Source organism: Castor canadensis, chromosome X (assembly GCF_047511655.1).
Source record: "Castor canadensis chromosome X, mCasCan1.hap1v2, whole genome shotgun sequence".
Classification (NCBI taxonomy): Eukaryota; Metazoa; Chordata; class Mammalia; order Rodentia; family Castoridae; genus Castor; species Castor canadensis.
Window position 1 is genome coordinate 46,354,336 of NC_133405.1, and position 26,528 is coordinate 46,380,863.

General features: G+C 37.6%; 1 protein-coding gene across 7 annotated transcripts in view; it reads right to left on the minus strand.

Annotated features, from left to right (window-relative positions):
- Mid2 (midline 2) overlaps positions 1-26,528 on the minus strand; it is a 90,942-nt gene that overhangs the window by 12,644 nt on the left and 51,770 nt on the right. For 6 of the 7 annotated variants that reach the window (XM_074063062.1, XM_074063065.1, XM_074063061.1 and 3 more), the window contains 4 exons: positions 15,097-15,204; positions 13,746-13,894; positions 3,853-3,980; positions 2,215-2,448 (listed from right to left, as the gene is read on the minus strand). In XM_074063062.1, coding sequence (XP_073919163.1) covers positions 2,215-2,448; positions 3,853-3,980; positions 13,746-13,894; positions 15,097-15,204 — 619 coding nt within the window. The remainder of the gene's footprint in view (positions 1-2,214; positions 2,449-3,852; positions 3,981-13,745; positions 13,895-15,096; positions 15,205-26,528) is intronic. The other variant, XM_074063067.1, reaches the window with a different exon arrangement.

Consider the following 26,528-nt stretch of genomic DNA (forward strand, 5'->3'; position numbering starts at 1 on the left):
GAATTTTAATCAACTACATTCTCAGTAAACAGTGGTCAAATGGCTGCCCCCCAAAAAGGTACAAGGCAAGAAGGCAGCAGCTCATATACAAGAGAAATAATCCGGCTATCCTCTCTGGAGGTCAGATCACTCTTAGACTACTGTGCTCGCTTTTCTACAGCACACTTCATGAAGCAGTTTGACAAACAGAAGAGTGTCCATAAAAAGGATATCAGATAGTAAAGGGTCTGAAAACTGTGTTGCATGAGAAGCAGTCAAACTGAAGATGTCTAGCAACAAAGGAAAATTTGGAAGGGAAAATAGGAGTCACCTAAAATTATCTGAAGAAATATTATATGAAAGGTGGACTAGATTTGTTAATGAGGCACAAAGGCCAGACCTAGGACTAACTGGTAGCTGTGGTTTAATTCAAGGAACATAAAACTTCAAGTGTGTCAGGCTTAGGTTCCCATCTTGAATCCAACATTTTATACCTCTGTGACCTTGGGGAGCTCACTTAACTTAAACCTCAGTATCTGTAAAATAGAATCAATATAATTGATTTCATAAAGCTAAGTAAGAATTCACGAGGACTACATGAGATAATATATGTGGGAGTGTTTGTAAGTGACAAAGCATAACTCATATGCAAATTATTATCATTATCATTTATTAAGAGAAAGAAGCCTCTTATAATGAATCGCTGGCAATTATCTATAGCTATACAACAAAACTGGCTATTTTGTTAGAAGTGAGCACACCATCACTGGTAATGTTCCAGCACAGGCAGGACAATCATTTACTGGATGTCTGGCAGAAGAGAAGATTAGACTAGATGACTTCTAATGTCCATTACAACTCTAAGATGCTATGATCCTATCACTATTAAGAATTACACTTTAGGCTTTTCTTTTCAAATGACTATACAACCTTGAAAACAGGTGACAGCCTTTAGAAATTTGTCCCTTCTTGGACTTGTTTTCAGTCCTGGGAAATGATTACTCTCCTATATATGGAAAGGAAAGAAAGTACAGTTGCTGGCTCTAAGACTTTCCAGAACTTGCAGAGAAAAGTATGTCAGTGAGGTCTTAAAGTGTGCGACTTCTCTACCTGAAGAAACATCCAAGAACACTGCTACATGGGCCAAGTGGCTTAGGTTGGAACTGCACGAGGCAAGTGTTTTCAGTGCTGGACTTCCAAATGTCCTGTCATCTCCCCTTCCCAATACTGTCACAAAATAGAATTCTTCCCCTGTATTATCACAAAACAGGAAAAGGAAGCCTATAAAGGAGGGTTTTGTTGGGAAAATTCCTCTCATGGTGGCCTGCAAAGTCAGACATAAATGCAAAGTGCAAAGGTAAAAGAAAATATTAATTTGTAGCTATGCAAATGCAACTATAGGGTGGGAATCATTCCCAGTCTTGAACTCAGCCTTGATTCTGCCTTCATTTGTGTCCCCTTCACCCCCAGTACACAGAGAGAAACTTTTGATGCCTCTCCACTGGCAATGAATGAGTTAAATTCCTACCCTGCCTTACCTTGCTCCAATTCACCAGAAGGTGAAGCCATTGGCACATGTGAAACTAAAATATTGCTTTTTAAACATCTTTCACTATGTAGCCCACTGACATGTTTTTTTCTTTTGTTTTGTTTTTTGTTATTGTTATTGTGTTGTTTTTTGAGACAGGGTCTTGCTATGTAGCCCAGGCCAACCTTGAACTCATGATCCTCCTGCCTCATCCTCCCAAGTGCTGGGATTACAGGTATGCACCACCACACTCAGTTCTGGCATGTTTTATATTTACTGTAATTCTCTGTGGAAAGGGGGAAGGGATAAAGAGAAGAGTGACAGAGGCAGCAGGCTTGTCACATACAAATAGGTATGATAAAGGAAAAAATAGTGTTTGAATGTAATATATTTTATCATGATAATGAAGTGGAAGAAGAGTCAGAGAAAGTGATGTTTACAAACATGGAAATAGCAATGATGGTGCCTTAGCTACTCAGCAACAAATACTGAGCAGTGCTCTCCCTGGGGCAGTGGAGTGACATGGAGTAGTTGAGAATAAGGCTAAGGATTACATAAATGAATGGGAGTGGCCCCAGTGGCTGCCCAGCAAGGAAATACACAACTTGCTTGTCACCCAGCAGTAAGGTCTTCACAATACCCTGAGGAGCTTACACTGTCTATGAAAGACTATACTAAACAACCTAACATGTCTTACAAACACTTGCCTCGTGGCGCCCCGGCCAATCTTGAGCAGCTTACTGCTTCCTTACATTTCCTTATCTCTGGCCACAGGCCCCAACTACACCATGACTTACTGATGAAGTTAGCCTGGCCAGTGAATATGGTGTACTGAAGCTCATAGGAGCTGATGCTGAACTCATCATCTGAGATCCAGTGGACTGTAATGGTGTCATGGGAGGCAGTACAGAGTTCCTCTCGGATAGATGGTGGGTTTGGGGCTGTAAGAAAAAATAGAGGGAAAAAAGTAAGGAAAGCACATTCCTGAAATTTTACAATCCCTACTTTTCCTGTCTAACCCGACATCTCTTGGAGAGGTAGGGTTTGGTTTTTTGTTTCTTTGGTTCGGTTTTTCCCAGTACTGGGGATTGAACCCAGGAACTCACATATGCTACACAAGTGCTCTATCCTTAGCCCTGCAGAAATTTTCTTAGTAGAGAAACTGTAGATTGCAAGAACTATGCAACTTGAAGCAGAGTACTGAGACCTCAAACTCCCCCAAACCACTTTTGTTTCAATACTGAATATATTTAAGGCAAACAAATATGCCTGTTGTTGTGATGATTTCACCAGTTGTCTAGACTGCCTGTATAGACACATATAGATACTAGAGCAAAATAGTCACACAGTTTTCTTTTTACATGAACCTCAACCTATTTCTTTTTATTTCAAAGTAACTTTTAATGTATATATATGCATATATATATTTGATAGTAAATTCAATGCAAATTAATATGAGTTCTCCCAACTGTAAAATGGGGATGATAATTACCTTATTGATTTGTTCTGAGGATTAATGATATAAAGTTAATATAAAGTATCTAGCTCAAAGTAAGTATCCAATAAATAATAGCTCTGTTGATATAGTAACAAAATAGCTACAAAGTCATTGTGCATATATTCTTCTCATGAAATGATAATTCAATAATCCTGAAGGTAACCAGCATTTTTAACAAACTGGTTGCATCCCTTACTTTCTTTTTTTATTTTTTGCAGACATTTATTAACCTTTCTTTTAAACAATTTAACAATTGTACCCTGTCACTTCTGACAACTGGTTTTTTTTGTTTGTAAGCACCCTTTTGAAAGTTTATCTTTTGTTAAATATTATTAAAGTACTGTTACTGATAAGCCTTTGTTGTAAGCACAGTTTTGAAAGGTGCTTTGGCTCAACAGAACAACTGCATAACCACCACTTTCACCAGGCCATTGGGAGTGGGGACACTTCAATGCAACAGAAGACCTGTGGTTGGTTAATGTATCACTTGCATAATGTACTGTACCATGATTGGTATAAACATGAGGGGAGTGTTGTGACTGATGCAGACACCTTTATTCCCTCCCCCTTCCTGACAGGTGTTTCTTATAAGCAAAGTATGTCTTTAAAACTAACCCTCAGCCCTAATATCTGAGACTTTATATGATGCTTAGAGGAGATAAATATTTAACAGAACATCTTTCTTTTCTGTTACATGAACTAAAATACCTTTTATCTAAAAAGATATATGCATCATTTTAAAGTTTATAAACATATTTTCCTGGTAAGCATTGTCCTTTGCAGATTATTTTAAACTAAAAGCACACCAAAAAAAATTTAATAGGCAGGAAATACAGTATTTTCACACCTGTTAAGTAGTCTAGCCCCTCCAACAGTTTCTTTTCTCTAGAAAAATCTAAAGCAAAGTTTTCAAAAGCATCATTAAAATTGATGTCTGGAATCAGAACTTGAGAAGATGCAGTTGCCATAGCAACCCTGAAAAAAAAAAGAGAAGAAAGGTGCATCAATATACATCAAAATAGCTTGCAACCTTCATCTGGTGTTTGAGTTCTGGTTTAAGAAGGTGAAAATAAATGACCTGCAAGTGAAAATATCATATCTGTTCTTTTCCAGTGGAAACCATTTCAATTTTAATTGTCAGGAACCAATTAAGAGTTATACCATATTTATTCACATATGTTCACCCCTCAAACATACTCCCCCATCCTGTCTTAATTTTGAGAAGTAAATACAGGATTTTTTCCTCTCTGCATCATTTTCCATCTGGCAGGCAGCATCAAAACTAGACCTCTGAAGGCTTGGTAAGAGCAATTGGATTTTTTTTATCCCTCTTTATTCTTTCATGCTAATCAACAAACCAACATACTGGGTTAATGCCTTGGTTAATGCCTTCCCCTTAATACTGTCCATTGTTTGATCTCTTTTAATATTTGTATTTCAATTTATTATTCTCTAACTGTACATTCCCCAACTAATTCTAAAGTGAAGTTCATATTTTATATCTCTTATGTCTTCCATAGTTCCTAAAGTGGTGTTGGACACATAGTAAATAAACAATTATTAAATGAATAACTGAATGACTAACAATAACAATACAATTGCTAACATTTCAGTGATTAGTATAAACAAAGCATTGTGCATGCAATTTACATAAATTATCTCATTTACTCCTTACCATAACCCTGCATAGTAGATGCTATTTCTATTTTGCAAGTGAGAAAGCTGGCACATTGAAAAGTTAAGTTTCCAAGATTACACAACCAGAAAAGATCAAAACATAATTGAACCCATGTCCGTCTGATTCTAAACTCTGTACCCATAATTATTTATATTGTTTCTTTTTAAAAAAGATACTTCAGCAGTTCTTAACCATGGTTACACATCAGAATAAACTGATTTTACCAAAAATCTTCACGTTTTGGTCCTGTGTCAGACCTTCTGAATCAGGGCAGATAAAGACTTTGCATATGCAAATGACAAGGTATAAAGACATTGACTTGGCAACAACATTGTAGGTTAAAGTGAAAGGAAGAAGCATGGAGTGAAGAAAGATCCAGAGGAAATGTTATGGTGAACCAGTTGTAAGGCGATAAGAGGTTGAACAAATATACACATCTACAGACAACAGGTCTTGGTTATTTCTGAAAAAGGAGATGTTTCAGGAATAAACTGCGGACCAGTATAAACAAATGAAAGATTAACATAGTACAATCTTAAGGTCTCACACTGAACAGCAAGTTTTTAGGATTAGATGAGTAAAAAGAGAATAACTTCATTAGGGTCAGAGTTCAGCCAGAAAATTAGGTCAGGAAAATCCTTCCTGGCCTCCCCAGTCTTTCTTTCTTTTCTTTTCTCTTTCTCTCTTTCTTTCTTTCTTTTCCTTCCTTCCTTCCTTTCTCTCTTTCCTTACTTCCTTCTTTCCTTCTTTCTATCTTGCTTTCTTTCCCTCCCTCCTTCTCTTCTCTTCTCTCTCTCTCTCTCTCTCTCGCTCACTCTCTCTCTCTTTCCTTCTTCCATTCATCCAATAGTGTTAATAAAACTAATGTGCCTGGCGCTGTGCTGGGCACTAGAAATACACAGGGAAAACAAGTTTGCTATGGTCCTTACCCCCACAGAACTCACAGATCATGAAGGATAAAGACATTAAATAGGCAATACAAAGGGAATAGAACATGTACCAGAGACACTTAGCCAAAACTTGGGAGCTAGGGTAATCTTCCAGCAGAACTTATTTTAAGCAGTGACCTATATGGTGAATATAGCTAAACAAAAGCTATGCGGATGTTTTGTCTTCTCACTTGCCTGAAGGGTACAGAATGAGACAAAATCATGCAGGACCTAGGGATAGAGGAATGGCTTAAGTGGTAGAGTGCCTGCCTAGCAAGCATATGATATGAGGCCCTGAGTTCAAACCCCAGTACTGCCAAAGTCACACAGGTCCTTATAGGCTGTGTGGCAAACTTTGGCCTTTATCCTAAGAACAATGGGAGCCACGGGAGCATTTCAGGTAGAGGAGTAATATTCTCAAATTTATTTTTTAAGAAGAGTTTTATGGCTATAGTAGACTGGAAGGGGTCAAAATTGGAAGCAGGTAGGCCAGATTTTTATGTTGCCTTGGAATGAGCAGCAAGTAAAGTGGTAATGTGAATGTAGACAAAACAGAAAGAGTTGAATCAAAACAAATGGTCAATAAATATATTTAAAAGCCCAACTATATGAGAAATCAAAAGAACATAAATTAAAATGAGATAGAATTTAAGTTATAGATAATGACAATATAGGAGCATCTTATGCCTATATTAAAGAATGCCTACATATTTTATTAAGAATGAAATTGCTAGGCATTTTTGAGAGCAATTTAACATTAAATATCAAAATAGTTTAAAGCTAAATATTCTTTAACATCACAGTTTTACTTCATAAAATTTTTACTAAGGTAATAATAGAGATATATGTAAAGATATAACTACAAGAGCACTCAACATACCATATGTAATTTAATTGTCTAACAATGGAAACTGAGTTAAGTTTTGTATTATACATCAAAAGATGAAACATCATGAGAACACTGGAAGTAAGGTTTTATAACAATATGGGGGAAACTTTGTAATATATTCTATTACATAATATATAGATATATAAAATAGACAGATATAATATAGATATATTATATAATATAATTAAGTATATACAGCATGACTTTATGTTTATGACATAAAGATATCCATTCCCAAATGTTAATGGCAACTGGAAGGTTAAGAATGAAGTTAAAAGTGACATTGTGGGCATGTGTGCTCAGTTCTTTTGCAACTGTCTCTGTATGTGTTATGTAAAACATAATATTAACATCTTGTTGCAATCTCTGGAGGTCTTGATATTAGGCTTAATATAGTAAGTGTCATTTGTAAGGAGAACGGAATACCTCTCTCAGCTAAAATTTAACTTTATCTGAAGTCATGGTGCCTTAACACAATATAATGAGTAATGGTGGGGAGGAATTTTGGATTCTGTGAAAGACTAGTGAGAAAGATATTTAGGTTGGGCAGATGATTCTCAAGTCATAGCACATAGGCAGCCATCTATTCCACCTACTTGAGCCTATGGAAAAGAAAATTTCCATAGAGATTTAGGAGCCATCAATATGGCAGTTGATGGTAATTCAATGGTAATTAAGCTCTAGGAGCCAATGGGTTTGCAAGGAGAATTGTATCCTAAAACTTAAACAAAGAGAACCACAGAATTAAAAAAAATAGACCAAGGAGGAGTTGTTCAAAGAGGCAAAAGAATTCTGATAAGGCTGGGCCTCATATCACCGCTATAATCTTAGAGGCAGATCTAGAGGATCAAAGAAAGTACCAGGCCTGGCAAACATACCATCTCAATCAATAAAAAGCTGGGTGTGGTGGTGCATATGTGTCATCCCAGCTATGCAGGAAGCTTAACTAGGAATCATGGCCCAAGCACAAAATCGAGACTCTATTTAAAAAATGACTGAAGCAAAAAGGGTTGTGGCATGGTTCGAGTGGCAGAGTGCCTGCCTCGCAACTGCAGGGCCCTGAGTTCAAACCCCAATACCACAAAAAAAAAAGATAGGTAAGAAGGAAACCTAGAGTAATCATGGAAGGGCAGAGACACTGTAAGTAAAATGGTCAGTAGGGACAAATGCTTTTGAGAGATCAAGAAAGATGAAAGGGAAAGATGAAACAGGGATTGTCTATTATATTTACCAACAAGGTCTCCATTTGATGATGACCTTGAAAAGAACACTTTCAACCACATGGAGATGGGAGAAAATATTCAGATTGAAGAGTGAGTGGGGAAAATTAAATACAGAGGTTTAAATATATGTTTTAGCACTGCTTTCATGAAATCCCACTGAAGTGACAAAGAATATAATGTCATAAATCCACAAAGACAAAAAGAATGGAAAAAGAGATGCCAGCAATTAAGATTGTCAATAAATGTTTGGAAGCTAGAAATGGGGGATGTGTGGTAACCAATACCAGACCAGAGAAAGCTGGATTAGGAAGCCAACAACATCAAGCTGATTTAGTGCCACATAGTTGAAAGTTTGCATGAGGAATAGCTAGACCCCCAAATTCACTCAGAGTCTACCTTTCCCTCATTCTGGCAGGAGATTCGAGGTTGACTTCCTACAGAGCTTTGACATTATACTAACAGCAGTCTTCAAACTCTCAGCTCCCTTTCCCTGCTTGGCTCCCAGAATGCTGGCAGCCAGGCTTATAACCTCCACTCCTCACCAAAAGCTGAAAAAACATTCTCTACAGTATAATCTTACAGCAAAGTTCACCAAACTGACACCTCCCACACATACCTCAGAGTTTCCAGGTACCTTTTAGTTCTTAAATTTAAAAAGGCAGCCAAGAGCTTACCAGACATTTTAGGAAGGACAGAAATGAAAACAAACTAACAGAGAAAAGCAACTTGGAGTAAACCAAGGCAATGCAGGGTTTTGAAAAAATAAACTTTTAAAAAATAAAAATATTCTCAGAAGACAAGTAAATGGTTGTGTCTACAAAGCAACAATGATATACTAAAAAGAAACAAAAATCAGGAAAGGGCTCTTGTAAAGAAAAATAAGGATATTGAAACTTAAATTTTGATACAGAGATTGGATGGAAAAGTAGGGAAATATCTTAGACACTAAAACAAGAAGACAAAGTCATGGAAAATAGGAAAGACAAGATTTTTTTACATTAAGAAGAAAAATCTAAGATGTCCAATATCTGATTAATTAGACTCTCAGAAAGGAATAAAAGAGAGGATAGGGAAGAGGAAGTATTAGCAAATAATACAAGAATAATTTCCATGGGCTGGTGGAGTGACTCAAGTGGTAAGAGCACCTGCCTAGCAAGTGTGAGGCCATGAGTTCAAACTCCAGTGCTGCCAAAAAAAAATTCCAGAAACAGGTCACTAGTCTTCAGATAGGAAAGACACACTGAGTATCCAGACAAGATGAGTGTTCTGTGATGTACAACCAAGGCAAATCTGGGTGAAATTTTGGGAAAAAAATGGCTTAAAGGTAAGTTCTTAAAAGTATCTAGATTTTGATGGCTGTTATCAAAAAGATGAAAGACAACAAATGTTGACAAGGATGTAGGGAAAAGGAGCCTTTTCTCACTGGTAGTGAGAATGTAATTAGTACAGCCATTATAACAAACTGTGTGGACGTTCCTCAGAGAACCAAAAGCAGAACTACTATATGATCCAACAATCCCACTTCCCAGTATGTATCTAAAGGAATTGAGGGGGAGCAGAGGGAGAGGGAGTAGGTAAGGGAGGGGGCAGGGGGAAGGGGGGAGAAATGACCCAAACATTGTATGCACATATGGATAAAAGAAAAAAAAGGAATTGAAATCAATATGTTGAAGAGATACCTGCACTCCCATATTCACTGCAACATTATTCACAATAGTCAAGATACAGAATTAATCTAAGTTTTTGTCTATGGATGAACAGATGATGAAAATGTGGCATAAATACACAATGGAATACTATTCAGCCTTAAAAAGAAGGAAATCCTGCCATTTGGGACAGCATGGACCAACCAGGAGGATATTATGCTAAGTGAAACAAGCGAGGCACAGAAAGGCAATTATCGCATGATCTCACAGATAAAATATAAAATAAAAAAGTCAAGCTAATAGAAGTTAAGAATAGAATAGAGGTTACCAAAAGTAGATGGGAAGAGGAAGGGAACGTGGAGTTCTTGCTCAAAAAGCACAAAGTTTCAATTAGACTGGAGGAATATTTTTTAAGATTTATTACATAGCAGAGTAACTATAGTTAATAATTATATATTGTATATTTCAAAATAGCTAAGAGCAATTTCAAATGTTCCACCACAAAAAACAAGTGAGGGAAGTATTTGTTAGCCAGCATTATTTAATCATCTGACATTGCAAACATATATCAAAACGTTATATTGGACCCCATGAATGTATATAATTATGATTTGTCAATCTAAAATATTATTTTTAAAAAGTGTCTAGATTTTTTAAGATATAAGTCACTTTCAAAAAAATCAGGAATCAAAGTGGCAGTACACTTCTCAATACAGTACTAGAGGTCAGGAGAAAATGGAGCCATACTTTGAGAAGTATAAAGGAAATTATTTCCAACCTGTGAAGTGTAAAAATTAATTTAAAATGTTTTAGACAAAAAATTCTTAAAATTTTTCTCTATATGTCCTTTTTCTTAAGAAATTATGAGGGAATGTGTTTTTAAAAACTAAGGGATTAAAATTGTGCAGGAAAAAGAAATCCATGCAGAGCCTGACACTCTATCGCTGAATATATCCCCAGCCCTTCACCTAACAAATTTTAAAAGCAAGACCTGAAAGGATCAAGCTATTTTTCAAGTAACTTACTGTGTCCTAGAGCAAAGTTGAAGGATATTTATGAGAATACAAAAATATACAGCAATCAACAAGAGAAAATTCACAAAGTCTAGCATCTAATTAAAAATTACCAGACATGGACTGGGGACTTGATTCAAGTGGTAGAGAACCTGCCTAGCAACATGAGGCCCCAAGTTCAAACTCCAGTATTTCCAAAAAAAAGCATACATACAAAGAATACAACCATATAGAGGAGAAAAAGCAATCAGCTGAAACTGTTAGAATTAGCAGACAAGGACATTAAAAACAGTTATTATAAGTGTATTTCATACATTTATAAAGCTAGAGGAAAGACTGAATATTTTAAGTAGATACATGGAAGATATTTTAAAATGACCCAAAAACTTCTAGAGATGGAAACTATGACATCTGAGATAAAAAATACATCGGAGAGCTTAACAGCAGATTACACATTAGAGAAGAAAAGGTTAATGAACTTGAAGAATTATCAATAGAAGCCACACAGAAAAAAGACTCGAAAAAAAGAACAGAGCATCAGTGAACTATAGGACAACTTAAAACAGCCTAATACACATGCGATTGGAGTTCTTGGAGTGCTCAAAGTAGAGGAAGGACATAACCTAAAAATGTTTAAAGAAATAGTGGCTGAAAAATATTGCCAAATTTGCAGAAGTCAATTGCTAATATCTAAAATTGAAAAAAAATTAAAATATCAATGTAAGGATGCCATTTAGAAATGTAAAAATCATGCCAGTTGAAATATCTAATAAAGTTAAAATTGCTTGGCTTTGTTGTAAAAATGTAGATGACAGTGCTTAGAGTCCCTAGATTTGAATCCTCTCTGTGCCCCTTACTAGTTGAGTGATCTTATAAGTGGCTTAAGCTCTCTGAGCCTTGCTGTCTCATTTGAAAAAAATGGAGAAATAGTAGTGTCTATCTTATAAGATTTACATGAGTATTAAATGTGTTAATATTTATAAAGGCTTAAAATAAAACTAAATGTGTTTGATATTATTCATTGAACAGAAATTGGAAAGGAGGAAATCGATATTTCTTGCAATATGATTTGCTGTAATATTTTACTTTCTGTGTACAAAGTGTTGCTTTTACACAAATAAGCTTTAAATATTTAATGAGAATAAATTAAGGGTGAGAAAGCAAAGTCTTTCAAGCAGTTTGCTGTGAAAGGAAAAAGAGGAATAGGTTGACAGCTAGAGGGGATATGAGATAAAGGAAAGTTATGGGTTTTTTTGGTTTGGTTTTGTTTTCAAGTAGGAGAGTCATCAGTGGATTTAAAAGTGGACGTGAAATCAATTACAGAGGCTAAGGGGACTTGGGGGTGCAGGAGAGGGAAAGAGAATGTTAGACTGAAAAAGAGCATCTGTGTATGAGATAATATAATGCAATGCACTTTAAGGTATTGAATAATAGTGGAGCAGGGAGACAGAGAAACAGTAAGTAATAAGAGGGGGTTAATCTGATATATGCTTGTCTGAAATACCAAAGCCAACCCCCCTTAAACAATCAATATACACTTTAAAAAACAGATAGGAACTGCCCAAACAGGTCCTGTCTGGGGGTGGGTACCTGTGAGAGAAGGAGGGCAAAAAGAGAGGGCAAAGGAGGGCAAATATAGTAAATGTATTTTGTATTCATATATGAAAATAAAACAGTGAAATCTGTTGAAATTGTTCTAAGAAGGGGGAGATGAGGGAGAATGATGGAGGGGTGAGTTTAATTAAGACATATTGTAAGCATATAAGCAAATATCACAATGCATCCCCCTGTACAACTATTATATGCTAATAAAAAATTTAAAAATAAAAATAAATACAAAGAGGGCATGTGGCCAAAGCACAAACGAAGGGACATCTCTTCCATTATAACCATAAGAAAGGTGGAAGTAATAGATGTGTCCAGCCATTTGGTATGAGAAGTTGAGGAATTTATCACTCCATACCTACTGTTATCTGTAAAATAATACTTGCTAAGCACAAGCAGAAAATGGCAGGGTTGGAATTTTGAGATGAGAACAAAATATTTGAAATACCCATTGTGGAGATGAGTTTAAAAGAAAACTGACCAAAGCAACACAGACAGATTTCAGGTCAGCACTGAGGGTCCGGGTGAGATTAGAAGCCAAAAATTTGTGGTGCAGTAGTACCAACCTTTTTGGCTGTGTGACTTTCTCTAGCAAGCCTCTTCAACTCAAATATAGGCATGGAAAAAGTGGGAACAGTTGGACATATTCAGGGCTGGAATTTTATCAAGATGGTGTGATAAAAGGACAATGGGCAACAGAATTAGGCAGATTGAAAATAAAGTAGCTGAAGTGAGAAATCACAGACACTAAATAAGCATTAAAAGCTGAAGACAGGAGGTAGCTGGTAGGTAGGGAGAAAGTATAGGAGTCAGGACTTACAGGTCTCAATTAAATTGAATAGATATTTTTAAGGAGTAAAGAGAGTTACTAGCATGGAGATTATGGTTAGAAAGTAGGATGCAATTCAGAGTGATGAGGTTCAACCTGTGGTCGATGGAAGTAGGTGGATGAAATGGAACATCCCTCTGGAGGAAGGGATGTCAAGGAGGCTAGATGTCTAGAACATTAGATGGGTAAACCAAGTAGGTGCTGTTGAAGTCACCCATAATGATGGCAGAGGTAAAAAAGAGGAAGATTGTGAACCTGGAACAGAAGTCTTCACTAAGTGTTAGAGAGCTATAAGGAGGTCAAATCTGACCTAATGATCCAGTGCAGTCCCCTGAAACCTTGGTGACCATACTAAACAATGTGTCATTTTAGACCATGAACTCTTTGCCAGTGGTTTCTGGATAGATTTCTAAGGATCCAAGAGTCCTGTGAAATTGTATACAAAATTACCTGTGTATGTATTTAAAATGCATTTTCCCTCCTCTGGAATAAAGTTCATTACTTTCACCAGATTTTCAAAATAGTGAGTGATTAAATAATAATAGCTCCAAATGAAGAATTAAATGAAAACAATATAGATAGCACATAAACTTAGAAACAGCACAACCTATCAATGTAGACAAAAGTTTCTCTTCCCCTATACCATTACCATCATACAGAGTTCAAGCCCTCAGTGAGCAGAAAGGAGAGAAGGCAGTAGCTAGGCCTCATCCTTAGCTGTGCATTAAAATAACTGGTAGGTTGCAAAGACGGAGAAAAGGGTCCAGAAATCCACAGAGCAATTTACCACTAAGGCTCAATAATTACCTAGCTGGTAAAAACTTCGTGTGGCAGCTGCTATATATACATGCCTAGACAGAATTAAGTGAGTTTATGTAGGCCCCCTTTTCACAAGAGCAGGCATTTCAAAATAATATAAGGACCCCACCTCTCAGCAATATTTTTTGCAGACTGTAGAAACCGTGCCTGGTCATTTTCTTTCAGGATATGTTCAGCTTGGTTGATAAGGACTGTTGACCGTTCAAGACACTGACGGCAATTAGCAACTTGCTGTGCCAACTTTCTCAGTTTCATAACCTTAAAGGAATTAATAAAAGAAAAAATAAGATAAGACATACAGTGCTTAATTTAAAACAATAAAACAACAAGAGGGAGATCTGCTGAAGTGGTTCTAAAACTAAGGCTTTAAAGAAAAATTCAAAATAAAAATGCAAAAAGAAATCCTACCATCCGGAGATCATCCAACTTGCATTTTGTTGTAAATATATTTAATAAAAACTACCCCATTTTTCTTTACAAGTATCTACATTTCTATGTATGCATTTCTCTTAATATCTTTATGCATACCTGTGTATTCACATATCTGTATTCTGGGAAACTTCAATTCCTGGGTTAGCTGGAACTACCCAGTTGGGCACAAAGTATTGGTCATCAAGCCAGGCTCTCATAACTTTTCACACTGTACCCATAGCAGTTTATAATCACTAACAGTGACCAGCAGGCCAACAAGCCTAAAACCATACAGCTGCATGGAGGCTCACACCTGACCATTTTGACCATGATCCTTCAGTTCCCAGGTTAGAAACCTAGGAGTCTTCCTTAACTCTTCTCTCTCTCTCTTATCTTTTATATCTAATTAGTTGGGTAATTCCTATCATTATCTTGCTAGTAATGCCTACAGTGTTATTTCCTTTCATGTGTGCTGTCATTACTTTGGTTTAGGTCTTCAGTAACTCTTACCAAGAATCATTCCATAAGCCTTCTAAATTGCTTCTCTGACTTCCACATCATCCCATTCTGATCTTCCCTGCAAACCTCTGCCATATCTATCAGTCTTAACACTTTCCAAGGAGTTAGATTGGCTTCTCAACACCTTTCAGATTAAGTCTGATGTGCTCATACTGGCATTTACGAACCTTCCATAACAGTGGCTCACATTTCTACCATTAAGTTTTCTTTTTCTTTATTAAATGACTTATACAACAGCAAAGCACCCAAATGCTAAGTGTAAAAATCAATTAATTTTTTCATATATGTATGCCCATGTAACCAACAACTGGGTCAAAGTATAGAATGTTTCCATCATCCAGAATTGCCATCAGTTTATTTGGTTCATAGTACTAAGCCAAACATTGCTTCTTCTTTGCCTTTCCCTACAACTTCAATTCTTCTCGGTTTCATAATCCAAGTTAAAGTGCAAACCATCAGGACCAAACTCTGACATTCACAAAAAAAAAAAGTCAGCTCTTCCTTGGCCTCACTGAAGTGCTGTGCTTTACCTTTGTCTCTTTGATTTTGACAGCAATCATTTGCTTCCTCTGCTGGATGATCTCTACCAACTCGTCACATTCTTCCATAAGTTTTGCCTCATGCATAGCAGTATTCACCTGCCAAAAAAGTCCAGAATATTACACAGTGATTGTTGCCTTTGTCTTCTGCTGGCTCTAAAAGGTTTGGACTGATAGCTAAACATGCACAACTTCTTCCATACCTCCCTCGATAAGATCCACTCCTAGAAGAAGAGTAGAGATGATGATATTAATGATGCAAGGGCATTGAAGCACCACAGATAGGAAGCTCTCCGGGCCTCTGGTAGATCATGATGGTTAATGGAAGGCTGGGCAGAAGGACAGATGAGATGGGGGTATGTTATTCCCACTGTGCAATTCCCTTTACTCCAGCACCCTGTCCTCCTGCTGTTCATTTGAAAAGAGGGTAAGGTAAGGAGATTCATGTCTGTCAAGAAAAGAGGATCCTCCTCCACAGGCACAATAATATTAAGATAAAATTATAAGAACTGTCCCAACAAAAATGCTTTATTTTGCCTTGTTCTTTTCTGCTTTCAAATACAAGAATTGCAGATATATTTTCACATTAAATTTATGAATGCATAGATATTTATTGCATAGTTATCATGTTTTATTGGCATTTCTTGCCTTGGAGAAAAAATTCTGTCCAGCATATAAATACCTTTCCTATTTTGAGATACTAGCTATATCAAAATATCTCTACTACAAAGTCAGGGTGGGGTTGAAAAAAAGCCACTATTCTATTGTCTTTCCATGGACTGATCTCCCCATTCTTCACATCTGTATTACTAATGACATTTAATAGTAGAGAGCCCCCAGGAGGGGCTAAAATGGGCCCCAAAATGTAAAGGGAAAGGAACTAACACCTTTCAAACACTTAGCATGCCAAGCACTTTATAGATGAATATTTCATGTAATCAAATTATTGTTATAAGTTTATAATATAGGATTTCACAGATGGGGAAACTGGGGCTGTGAGAATTTTAGAGTCTTGCTCCAAATCACAATCAGAGTTCTGTTAAGTGAAACTATGCTGGCTGGGTAGGCAGATGTGGTTCAGTTCCATTTCAGGTGCACACAGAGCAGTCACACAGGAAGCACAATCATTCCAAGAGTCTATTCAAGGACCACTTGAGCAGAGCTCTAGAAGGCTGAGGAACAGACAACAGGTTACTTGAACACATCAAAACTCAAGGGGCTAAATGTGCTTCATTAGCAGGGGAGGGTTGCATTTCCGGCTACTATCTTTTCATAAAGTTCATATGCGTACTACTCCAGTAAAAATATCTGGACTCTGGACTCTGTTGTCTCCTCTCTCCTTCTTAAGGTCCCTGCTAGATAATTTTCTTTTTCTTACTTAACCAAAATAAAATACCTTTGCTAGTGAATGACAACCTTATTTTGCTTTATTCACACTTTTCAGGAGAAATGCCACAGTGGAGCTTCTTATTCCGAATAAACAGCCCTTCTGGCCATTCTTTTTTTCTCAGACTCCTCTCCCTTTCCTTAAATTGGCTCTACCTTTCCAAGGCAGACATATTACCATCTCAAGGAGCTCCCACTCATCAGAGAAGAAGAGATTCTTTAAGTTTTCCCTGGATCATTGCTTTCAAGTATCTTGAAACACAGATACTTTCCATTTATAGTTTGTTTTTCAGGTTGCTGTGGTGTAGTGCACAATATGTAGTACATTATTCCTTGTAATTTAGTCCTTGGACTAATACACTTGTATTCCAGGCACTACTCTTGTCAATTTACACATTCAGCTCTCTCAATCCTCAATACCATATTCCTATTTGACAGATAAGGAAACCTGAGCACAGAGAGATTAAGTGGCTTGCTGAAGTCTACATGGGTAGCATAGAGATGAGTTTTGGATCCAGGGAGTTCAACTCGAGACCACACATTTTACCCATTGCACATACCACCTCTCCAGGCTAGTGTAACAACATCCTTGTCTTCAGTTTCTGACAATCATTATCTCTTTTGCACATCCACCTTTCTTCTGACATCCATTTTTCTTTAGTCATTTCAGACTCCACTGTTCCCCCAGAAGGCCATGAACTTTCATGTCCTGATGTTTGCCTGAGATTATCCTTTCACTAGGAAAGGCAGGTCTTCATTTAATGAACAAAGTTCTACTTACCTTTCAAAGCGCTACTCAATGATGTCACTTCTGTAACTTTTCCTCAGCTGCCTATACACAATCTGTTGGTCCCCTATTTATATTTCCACAGCACTTTTATATAATTTAGTAATATAATTTACTATCTTATGTCATAATAATTGTATTAGTCTGACTTCCCCAATTAATTATGAATTCTGGATGTCAGAGAACGTGTTTTATTTGACTTTATCTCCAATACAGTGACTAGCACACAGTATATATTAAGTAAATACCTGTTGGACTGAATTGAATGGTGAAAAAGTATCTTTTACTGCTTGTTAGACATGTCCTCTTGGATGCTCAAGTTACCCTAAACTCTGAATACTAAATCTAAAAATGAATTTACCATCTTCTCAGCAAATCTGCCATCTACCTCTGACTTACTATTTTTTGTCAATGCTACTATTACTATTTGCAGTTCTTTACACTCAATAATACTTTGATTTCTCCTTCTCCCTCATCCCCCATATAAATTCACAATAGTCCCAAAGTCCTTCTCTCTTTTTCTTTTTGAACTCACTAAAGTTCCTCTGGTAATAAAATAAGGATCTGAGCCAAGAAACCAATAAATTGATGCCCATCACCCTTTGAGCTACTATTTTAACTAACTAATTTCCTTGACTAAGCTCTCTACCTCCAGAATCTTTCCTTTGCCAACATCCATGTAATTCTTCCTTGACCCAGAAGCCAGGAAAAATCATTACCTTCTTCATCATCAAATATATGCTAAGCATCTTTGTGTTCAATGCATTATGCTAAGGCCTTGACCTCAATTAATTTGAAATGTAGATGGGGAAGAGCCACAAACATAAAACAATCCAATCAAGATACCGTACATTAAATACAATTGAATGATGTAGACTATAATCTCAGAATTTAAAAGGAAAGATCATATTCTTAGTGGGCAAGTGAATTGAACATTAAAGATGGAATAAGACTTGGATTTAAAAAGTAGGAGGGAAAGAAATTTCAAATCAAGCAGTAAGGTTTGAATAAGATACGGTGCTGCCAAACTGGACAGTCAGGAATGGTGGCTCAAGCCTCTAATCCTAGTATTTGGAGGTAGATATTGAGAAGATCATGGTTTGAGCTGGTTTGAGGCCAGCAGGAGCGGGGAGAATCTCAAGACTTCATCTTAAAATGTCTGGGTGTGGTGGCATGTGCCTGTCATCCCAGCTATGTGGGAAAGCACAATTAGGAGGATCACAATTCAGGCAGGCCTGGGTATAAAGTAAAATAACCAACACAAAAAAGGTTGACAGAGTGGCTCAAGTGGTAGAGTGTCTGCTTAACAAGTGTAAGATCCTGAGTTCAATCCCCAGTACAGCCAAAAAAAATCCATTCTGCTAAACTTTATTCTTTAGGCAAAACTGAAATATTTTTGAGTAGAGGGAAGGTAAGGTGGTGAAAGGATGACCACACTTAACTTTTTTTAAGAAGACTTGGGATTGATTTGATGGGTTATTGGAAAGCTTGAGGACAATTTAGGAGGCTACTGTGATGTGAACGGGCCTAGGCAAGGAGGCTAACGAGAACGGAAAGGAAAAGTCAAATATGAGAAGTCCTTCCTTGCTCAAAATCTTCAACCAGACCGCAAGCTTCTTAAGGAAAGGTTTTCCATACCTGGCACAGTGCCTTACTCATAATCAATACTTAGGAAACATTTGCTGATTGCTTTGGCACAGTAAAATATCAAAATAAGAATGCCAAACCTTAGACAATATACTCTAGTAAAATATTTTGTAGAGAAAATCTAGGCTGAAGTGCGGGAGCTAGGGTGGAGAGGGGTTTGTGGACATTGGCATCTGGGGAGATAAAACAACCAAGCACAGCAAGTAGAGCAGAAAGTTGGCTTAAAAAGCAAAATCGCAAACTAAAGGCAAAGCAGTGACATTAAAATATTTCCATGTCAAGAAGCAGCCCAAAAGAGCAGGATCTTGAAGTGTTTTCTGAACAAGAAATACTCTAGGGAAAAACTGTCTTCATCATGTGGATAAAACAACTCAAATTGCTTGGAAAGTGCTTGAAAACCCTGGTATTTTGTTTGCAGTTTTGCTGGAAAATGCAGTAAGATATTTTATGTGTATGTTAACCCTTAGTTGAAAATAATTGGGGTTACCTTGTTAAATGTCCTTGTTTGCTTGGTTGGTTTGTAGAAGATCCCAGCACTCTATTTGACCTCTTTGATCTTTATTTTGGGTTAGAGGGTTTGACTAAATGGTTTCACACTACAGAAAAATATAACCTCCTTGATGGTTGGTGGAGTGGCCCACGTGGTAGGGTGCCTGCTTAGCAAGCGTGAGGCACTGAGTTCAAACTCCAGTACTGCCTATATATCTTCCTTGAAAAATACCATTAGGGCAATTTTGGCAACCTACTTGTGTGAATCCACCCTCCTCAAAAAGACTTAGAGAGAGGCAGTTTGCAATGTTTAAGACTAAGGATACCAGGGCCCAGGACTTGGCATGGTGGCACGTGTCTACAATCCCAGCTATTTAGTTTTTTTTTTTTTATTCATATGTGCATACAAGGCTTGGTTCATTTCTCCCCCCTGCCCCCACCCCCTCCCTTACCATCCACTCCGCCCCCTCCCTCTCCCCCCCACCCCCTCAATACCCAGCAGAAACTATTTTGCCCTTATTTCTAATTTTGTTGTAGAGAGAGTATAAGCAATAATAGGAAGGAACAAGGGTTTTTGCTGGTTGAGATAAGGATAGCTATACAGGGCATTGACTCACATTGATTTCCTGTGCGTGGGTGTTACCTTCTAGGTTAATTCTTTTTGATCTAACCTTTTCTCTAGTACCTGTTCCCCTTTTCCTATTGGCCTCAGTTGCTTTTAAGGTATCAGCTTTAGTTTCTCTGCGTTAAGGGCAACAAATGCTAGCTAATTTTTTAGGTGTCTTACCTATCCTCACCCCTTCCTTGTGTGCTCTTGCTTTTATCATGTGCTCATAGTCCAATCCCCTTGTTGTGTTTGCCCTTGATCTAATGTCCACATATGAGGGAGAACATACGATCTTTGGTCTTTTGGGCCAGGCTAACCTCACTCAGAGTGATGTTCTCCAATTCCATCCACTTACCAGCAAATGATAACATTTCGTTCTTCTTCATGGCTGCATAAAATTCCATTGTGTATAGATACCACATTTTCTTAATCCATTCGTCAGTGGTGGGGCATCTTGGCTGTTTCCATAACTTGGCTATTGTGAATAGTGCCGCAATAAACATGGGTGTGCAGGTGCCTCTGGAGTAACCTGTGTCACAGACTTTTGGGTATATCCCCAAGAGTGGTATTGCTGGATCAAATGGTAGATCGATGTTTAGCTTTTTAAGTAGCCTCCAAATTTTTTTCCAGAGTGGTTGTACTAGTCTACATTCCCACCAACAGTGTAAGAGGGTCCCTTTTTCCCCACATCCTCGCCAACACCTGCTGGTGGTGGTGTTGCTGATGATGGCTATTCTAACAGGGGTGAGGTGGAATCTTAGCGTGGTTTTATTTTGCATTTCCTTTATTGCTAGAGATGGTGAGCATTTTTTCATGTGTTTTCTGGCCATTTGAATTTCTTCTTTTGAGAAAGTTCTGTTTAGTTCACTTGCCCATTTCTTTATTGGTTCATTAGTTTTGGGAGAATTTAGTTTTTTTAAGTTCCCTGTATATTCTGGTTATCAGTCCTTTGTCTGATGTATAGTTGGCAAATATTTTCTCCCACTCTGTGGGTGTTCTCTTCAGTTTAGAGACCATTTCTTTTGATGAACAGAAGCTTTTTAGTTTTATGAGGTCCCATTTATCTATGCTATCTCTTAGTTGCTGTGCTGCTGAATCCCAGCTATTTAGGAGGTGAAGGTAGGAGGAATGCTTTCCAAGACTGGACCAGGGAAAAGTGTGAGATCCTATCTGAAAAACAAATTAAAAGCAAAAGGACTGGGGACATGGCTCAAGTGGTAGAGTACTTGCCTACCAAGTGCAAGGCTCTGAGTTGAATTCCCAGTACCACCAAAAATTACTAAGAATTCCAGCCTCAATCTTCCAAGATAAACAGGCCTCTCTGGCAAGTCCCAGGTCCTTTTCTCTTCTTTGTACTCTTTTAAGCTTCTCAAAGGCAACAAGATATCGACTTGCGTTGCCATATTTCCTGAAGCTCTTTCCTCCCTCCCAGCCCAAAGACTGACTACAGAGTAAAACCTAGTTTTCCCAAATTTTCACCCTTCCCTAATACAAACACTCAAGTCCCTTATTGGAAGGATTTTACTGCTGGTCACTACTGTGAGAGTTCACCAGGTTTCAAAGACTAAGAAACAGCAAAAAGTTATTTTGGCAATTGTTTCGATAAATGTAAATGGGCTAGACCTGTTACACTTAACTTCTTTCAGATATGTATTTTACAGTTTGGGGGAAAGCTCTCATATGCACACTCAATGGGGTTTTGGTTTGCTTTGAGAAAGTGCCTCACTATGTAGCTCAAGCTGGTCTGGAACTCCGGATGTGGCCCAGGGTGACCTCAAACTGGCAGTTCTCCTGCTTCCACCATTTAGTGCAGAGATATAGGCATGCACCACCATACCCGACTTCTATAGGTCTTTTGTTCCTGGGTTTAAGGTTCTTCAACCTTCCCTCCATGCCAAGTCCAGGAGAAACTTGTTCAGCTTCCCCTAAGCTATCTATCAGTCCTGTTGAGTGCTGTGCAGGAGTTCAGAAGACACTGAGATTTCCAGTTCAAATGGAACAATATGTGTGAAGTAGTAGATGACTCCATGTACCCAAACTCAAGCACAATTCAATGAGATGGCAATGAACTCCTTTTTGGATTTTTGATCTCAATGTCCACCACTCTGCACAGTAAATACCAACCTACTTTATTCCCTGAAATCCTCTACTCAAACACATGGTCCTCTTCCACCTAGAAAATTCTGAAATTCCAGTATTAAAAATTATTTAGGGAAGTTTTCATTTCCACAAACATTTATTGAGTGCCTGCCACTTACAAGGTGCTGTGCTTTGTTTCCTGAGTAAGATGTACATGGTGATGAACAAGACTCAACTTCTGCCTTCTAGGTACTTACTATCTGGTAGAGAGAATGTATGTGAATAGAACTTATTATAATTTAAAGAACAGCAGAACAAGTAATATAATAGAATATAAATGAAGCTCTATGAGAACACACCAGAGACTCTAATTTTGCCTATGGAAAGGGACAATCTAGGGATTGGGGAAGGTTTCCTGCAGTTGATGTGGTTTTGATGGATGAGTGAGACTTGAGCAGGCAGAAATGGGGTTTAAGAAGAGAGACGTCCAGGCAGAGAGAATGATATGAACAGAGTGAGCAAAAGCATAGGCAGGAAAGTGAAGAGTATACTTGGGTAAAGCAGATCAGCCTGCAGATGCAATGGAGGGAAGTAAGGTTAGAAGCAAATTGCAAGCCATGTGTGGGGACATGCTTATAATCCTACCACTTGCGATGCTGAGGCAGGAAGATAGTGAGTTCAAGGCCAGCCTGGGCTATATAGTATCTCAAAAAAAAAAAAAGAAAAAGAAAAAAGAAATTTAGGATGCAGATATATTATGAAGATATGTGCTATCATTTTGAGTCTCTGAGAGTTCAAAGATCTCCTATGCAGAAGTTAGAAGGCACTGGGTGAAATGTCAGTATCTTAGCACTATCATAACACTTGTTAAGAACAAAGTGGAGAGAGAAGACAGGCATACTACTCAAAACAACAAACTTCCCACTTCCTGTTATTGTCCGACCCCACCTTCTCAGACTCCACAAGAGCAGAGGAAAGAGGCTGAGCTGAACTTCATTCACTATGTAGTTACTTTCTATGCAAGGGAGATGAGAAGGAAAAGTGAGAGGTAAATTGGACATCTGATGAATTATCAAGAAGTTGTTATGAACAGCTTTGTCATCTTACTGAGCTGCAAAGAATTCATTACTTTTTTATAATGATGCCTTCAAGAAAACAAGATGTTTATAAAGCAGACAGAGCACTTAATACGGAAGCATCAAAGCTAAGGTATTAACCCAGAAAGCGCACACACACACACACACACACACACACACACACACCAGCAGCAGCAGCAGCAACAGGAAGGTTCAAATGAGTAAAAGGAAGGAGAGCAATCTTATTTTGTTTTCAAAATACCACAACATTTCATAGACAGTACTGCTAGCTTTAAATCAAAATAGCCGAAAGAAGCAGGCATTTCTTTAATGGGTCCAATCTGTTTCTTTAGATTTGGAGGAAGATGGCCATTTAAAGGACTAAGGGATTTCTGAAAGTATTAATAGGATTTTCAGACTCCTGTACTTACAGTAAGTAACTACAGCCTCGAAGGAAAAAAAATACAAAGGCGTAGTTAAGCAATCTATGGCTTCAGTGCCTAAGTTAATTTTCTCTTTTCTATTAGCTATTAGTATATATTAATTGAGTTTCATTGTGATATGTCCATACATGCATATAATGAACTTTGATCAAATTCACATTCTCTAGTACTTTCTTATCAGACTCCATAACATCTTACTTCTTTTCCCCCCTCCCCACCTTTTAAAACAATTTTAATGGGTTTCATTATTCTATTTTCATACATGTATATGAAGTGCTCCCATCATATCGTCCCCCTTTCACACTCTTCTCCTCTCCCTCTTGCTGGTTCCCATCACCAAATAGTACCCCATTTTACACTTCTGCCATTCACTTGTTTTTGGTGCTACTAGGGTTTGAACTCAGGATCCCATGCTTGCTAGGCAGTGCTCTACCACTTGAGCCACACCCCCAAGCCTTCTTTTTTTTTTTAGGTCTAGATCCCACTTATGAGAGAGAAAATGTGATGTTTGTCTGAGTTGACTTTTTGGCAGGGGAGTGGGAAGGAAATTAGGAGGGTGGAGGTGGGGGGAATGGGCTATTGAAGTTAGACAAGTAGTATGGATGAGGAAGTAGCAGCTAAGCCACTTCCTAGGCCATCTCTAGCAGTGTTAAGAACTCTAGTGAATCGGGTTCATGGCCTCATGCTATGGGAGGCCTCTAGACAAGCTGACTGAGAGACGAATTTCCTGTCAGCTTGTGGGACAGATGCACAATAGTTAACTCTTCTCTAGGGCTACCACATGCTAGACACTACTCTAACTGCTCTGTATATTTTAACTGATTTTCTTCTCCTATTAGCTCTGTAAAGTAGGCACTATTATTATCCATCTACAGAAGAAGCTGAAAAACAGAGGTTATGTAACTTCCCCAAGGTCATATAGCCAATAAATGTCAGAGCCAGGATTTGCAGCTAGGCAGTCTGGTTTATGTCTACGATTTTAACTGCTTTGTGTGTGTGTGTGTGTGTGGTGTGTGTGTGTGTGTGTGAGAGAGAGAGAAAGAGAGAGAGAGAGAGTGTTTCTTTTAGAGTTTCCTCTCAAGATAATCGATAATCACATTCCCTAGAGTTAACCATTGCCAACGTTTTGTGGATTTCCTTTTACTTTTGGGGAAAAAATATAGCACAAAAATACATATAATGTAATATATTTAGAAAACATAAATAATGCACACACATGTGTACACACATATTCCATGTTAATTTTACTTACTCTAACTAAAAAAAATATTGGAGATAGAGGACCATGACAGTTTGCTCCACATACCTTCTTTAAGAATGACTTTTGGGATTCCCACTTATCATGATCTATTGTTTCAACTCCTTTTGGTCCTTTAGCTGTTGTGTGGTTAGGGGATTTTTTGTCATGCTTCCATTGGAAAACTGGATGAGTAGTACACACTGTGAGTTTCTGTCTGTCCAAAAATAACTTTCTTTTGAACCAAATAAATAATGTTCTACTGAAAAAAAGAAAAGAATGACTTTTGGGGACTGGAGGTATGGCTCAAGTGGTAGAGCTCCTACTTTACAAGCACAAAATCCTGAGTACAGCACCCTGAGTTTAAACCCCAGTCCCACCAAAAAGAATGACTTTTGGCCTGGAGCATAGGTTCACACCTGTAATCCTAGCTACTCTGGTGGTAGTTACTGGGAGGATCATAGTTTGAGGCCTGTTTAGGCAGAAAGTTCCTGAAACCCCATCTCAAGCAATAAAAGCTGTCTTAATTATGGTGTTGATTATAAGAATCTATACATGTGATAAAAATTAATAAAGCATGCACACACACCCCAAAATGTAAAACATCAAATCAAGTCTGTAGTTTGCGCAACAAAATATTGTGCCAATATTTGTCCTAGTTCTAATAGTTATGTGGTTGTATAAGACATTAATACTGGGGGAAAGTTAGGTAAATGATATGTGAACAGCATGCATTATTTTAGCAAATTCCACGTGAGATTAAACTTACTTCAAAATAAATTTTGAAAAAAAGAAATAAAACTCTGTAGACTTCCCATAATGTTTTAGTCAGGCCTGGTGAATCAACATTTCTGTACTTTTCTGAAATTCTAAAAGTTATATCATATATCTGACAAAGAACTTACACCCAAAATTCATTCTTTCTCTCTCTCTCTTCCTCCTTCTCTCTCTCTCCCTCTCTCTCTCTCTCTCTCTCTCTCTCTCTCTCTCTCTCTCACACACACACACACACACATTTTGAATTTCTCTCATACATGCATGCACCCCACTCTGTACTCTAATTTATTTTTATCTCACTTATAATCTGTAATAAGAATATATATATTTCTTTTTTATTATGTGCCTCTCCCCTCTAGAATGAAAGCTCCTTAAGGTTAGAGATATTGTTTGGTTCAATACTGCATCCTCAACATGTAGAATAGTACCTGGCATACTGTTAAGTGCTCTATAAATATTTGTTGAATGAATGTGAGTGTGTCAGCACTGAAATAAAGATATACTGAAAAAGTGCATAACATTGGTCTTCCATATCCCTGGCTCCTTATCTGTGGATTTAACCAATCTCAGATGGAAAATATTTGGAAAAAATACTGCATCTGTACCAGATATGTACATACTTTTTTATTGTTTCCACCTAAACAACGCAGCATAACAATCATTTATATAGAATATATTGCATTAATTAGGTATTATAAGTAATCTAGAGATATTTAAAGTACACAGAAAATGTCAGTAGGTATGTGCAAATACTGAACCATTTTATATTGGGGACTTATGAATTTGGGTATCTGAGGAGGGTCCTGAAGACAGCTTCTCATGGAAATTCTAGACCAACTATACTATGCTACACTTCTCCATTACATAAGACAAATTTCCCTTACATTTATACAAT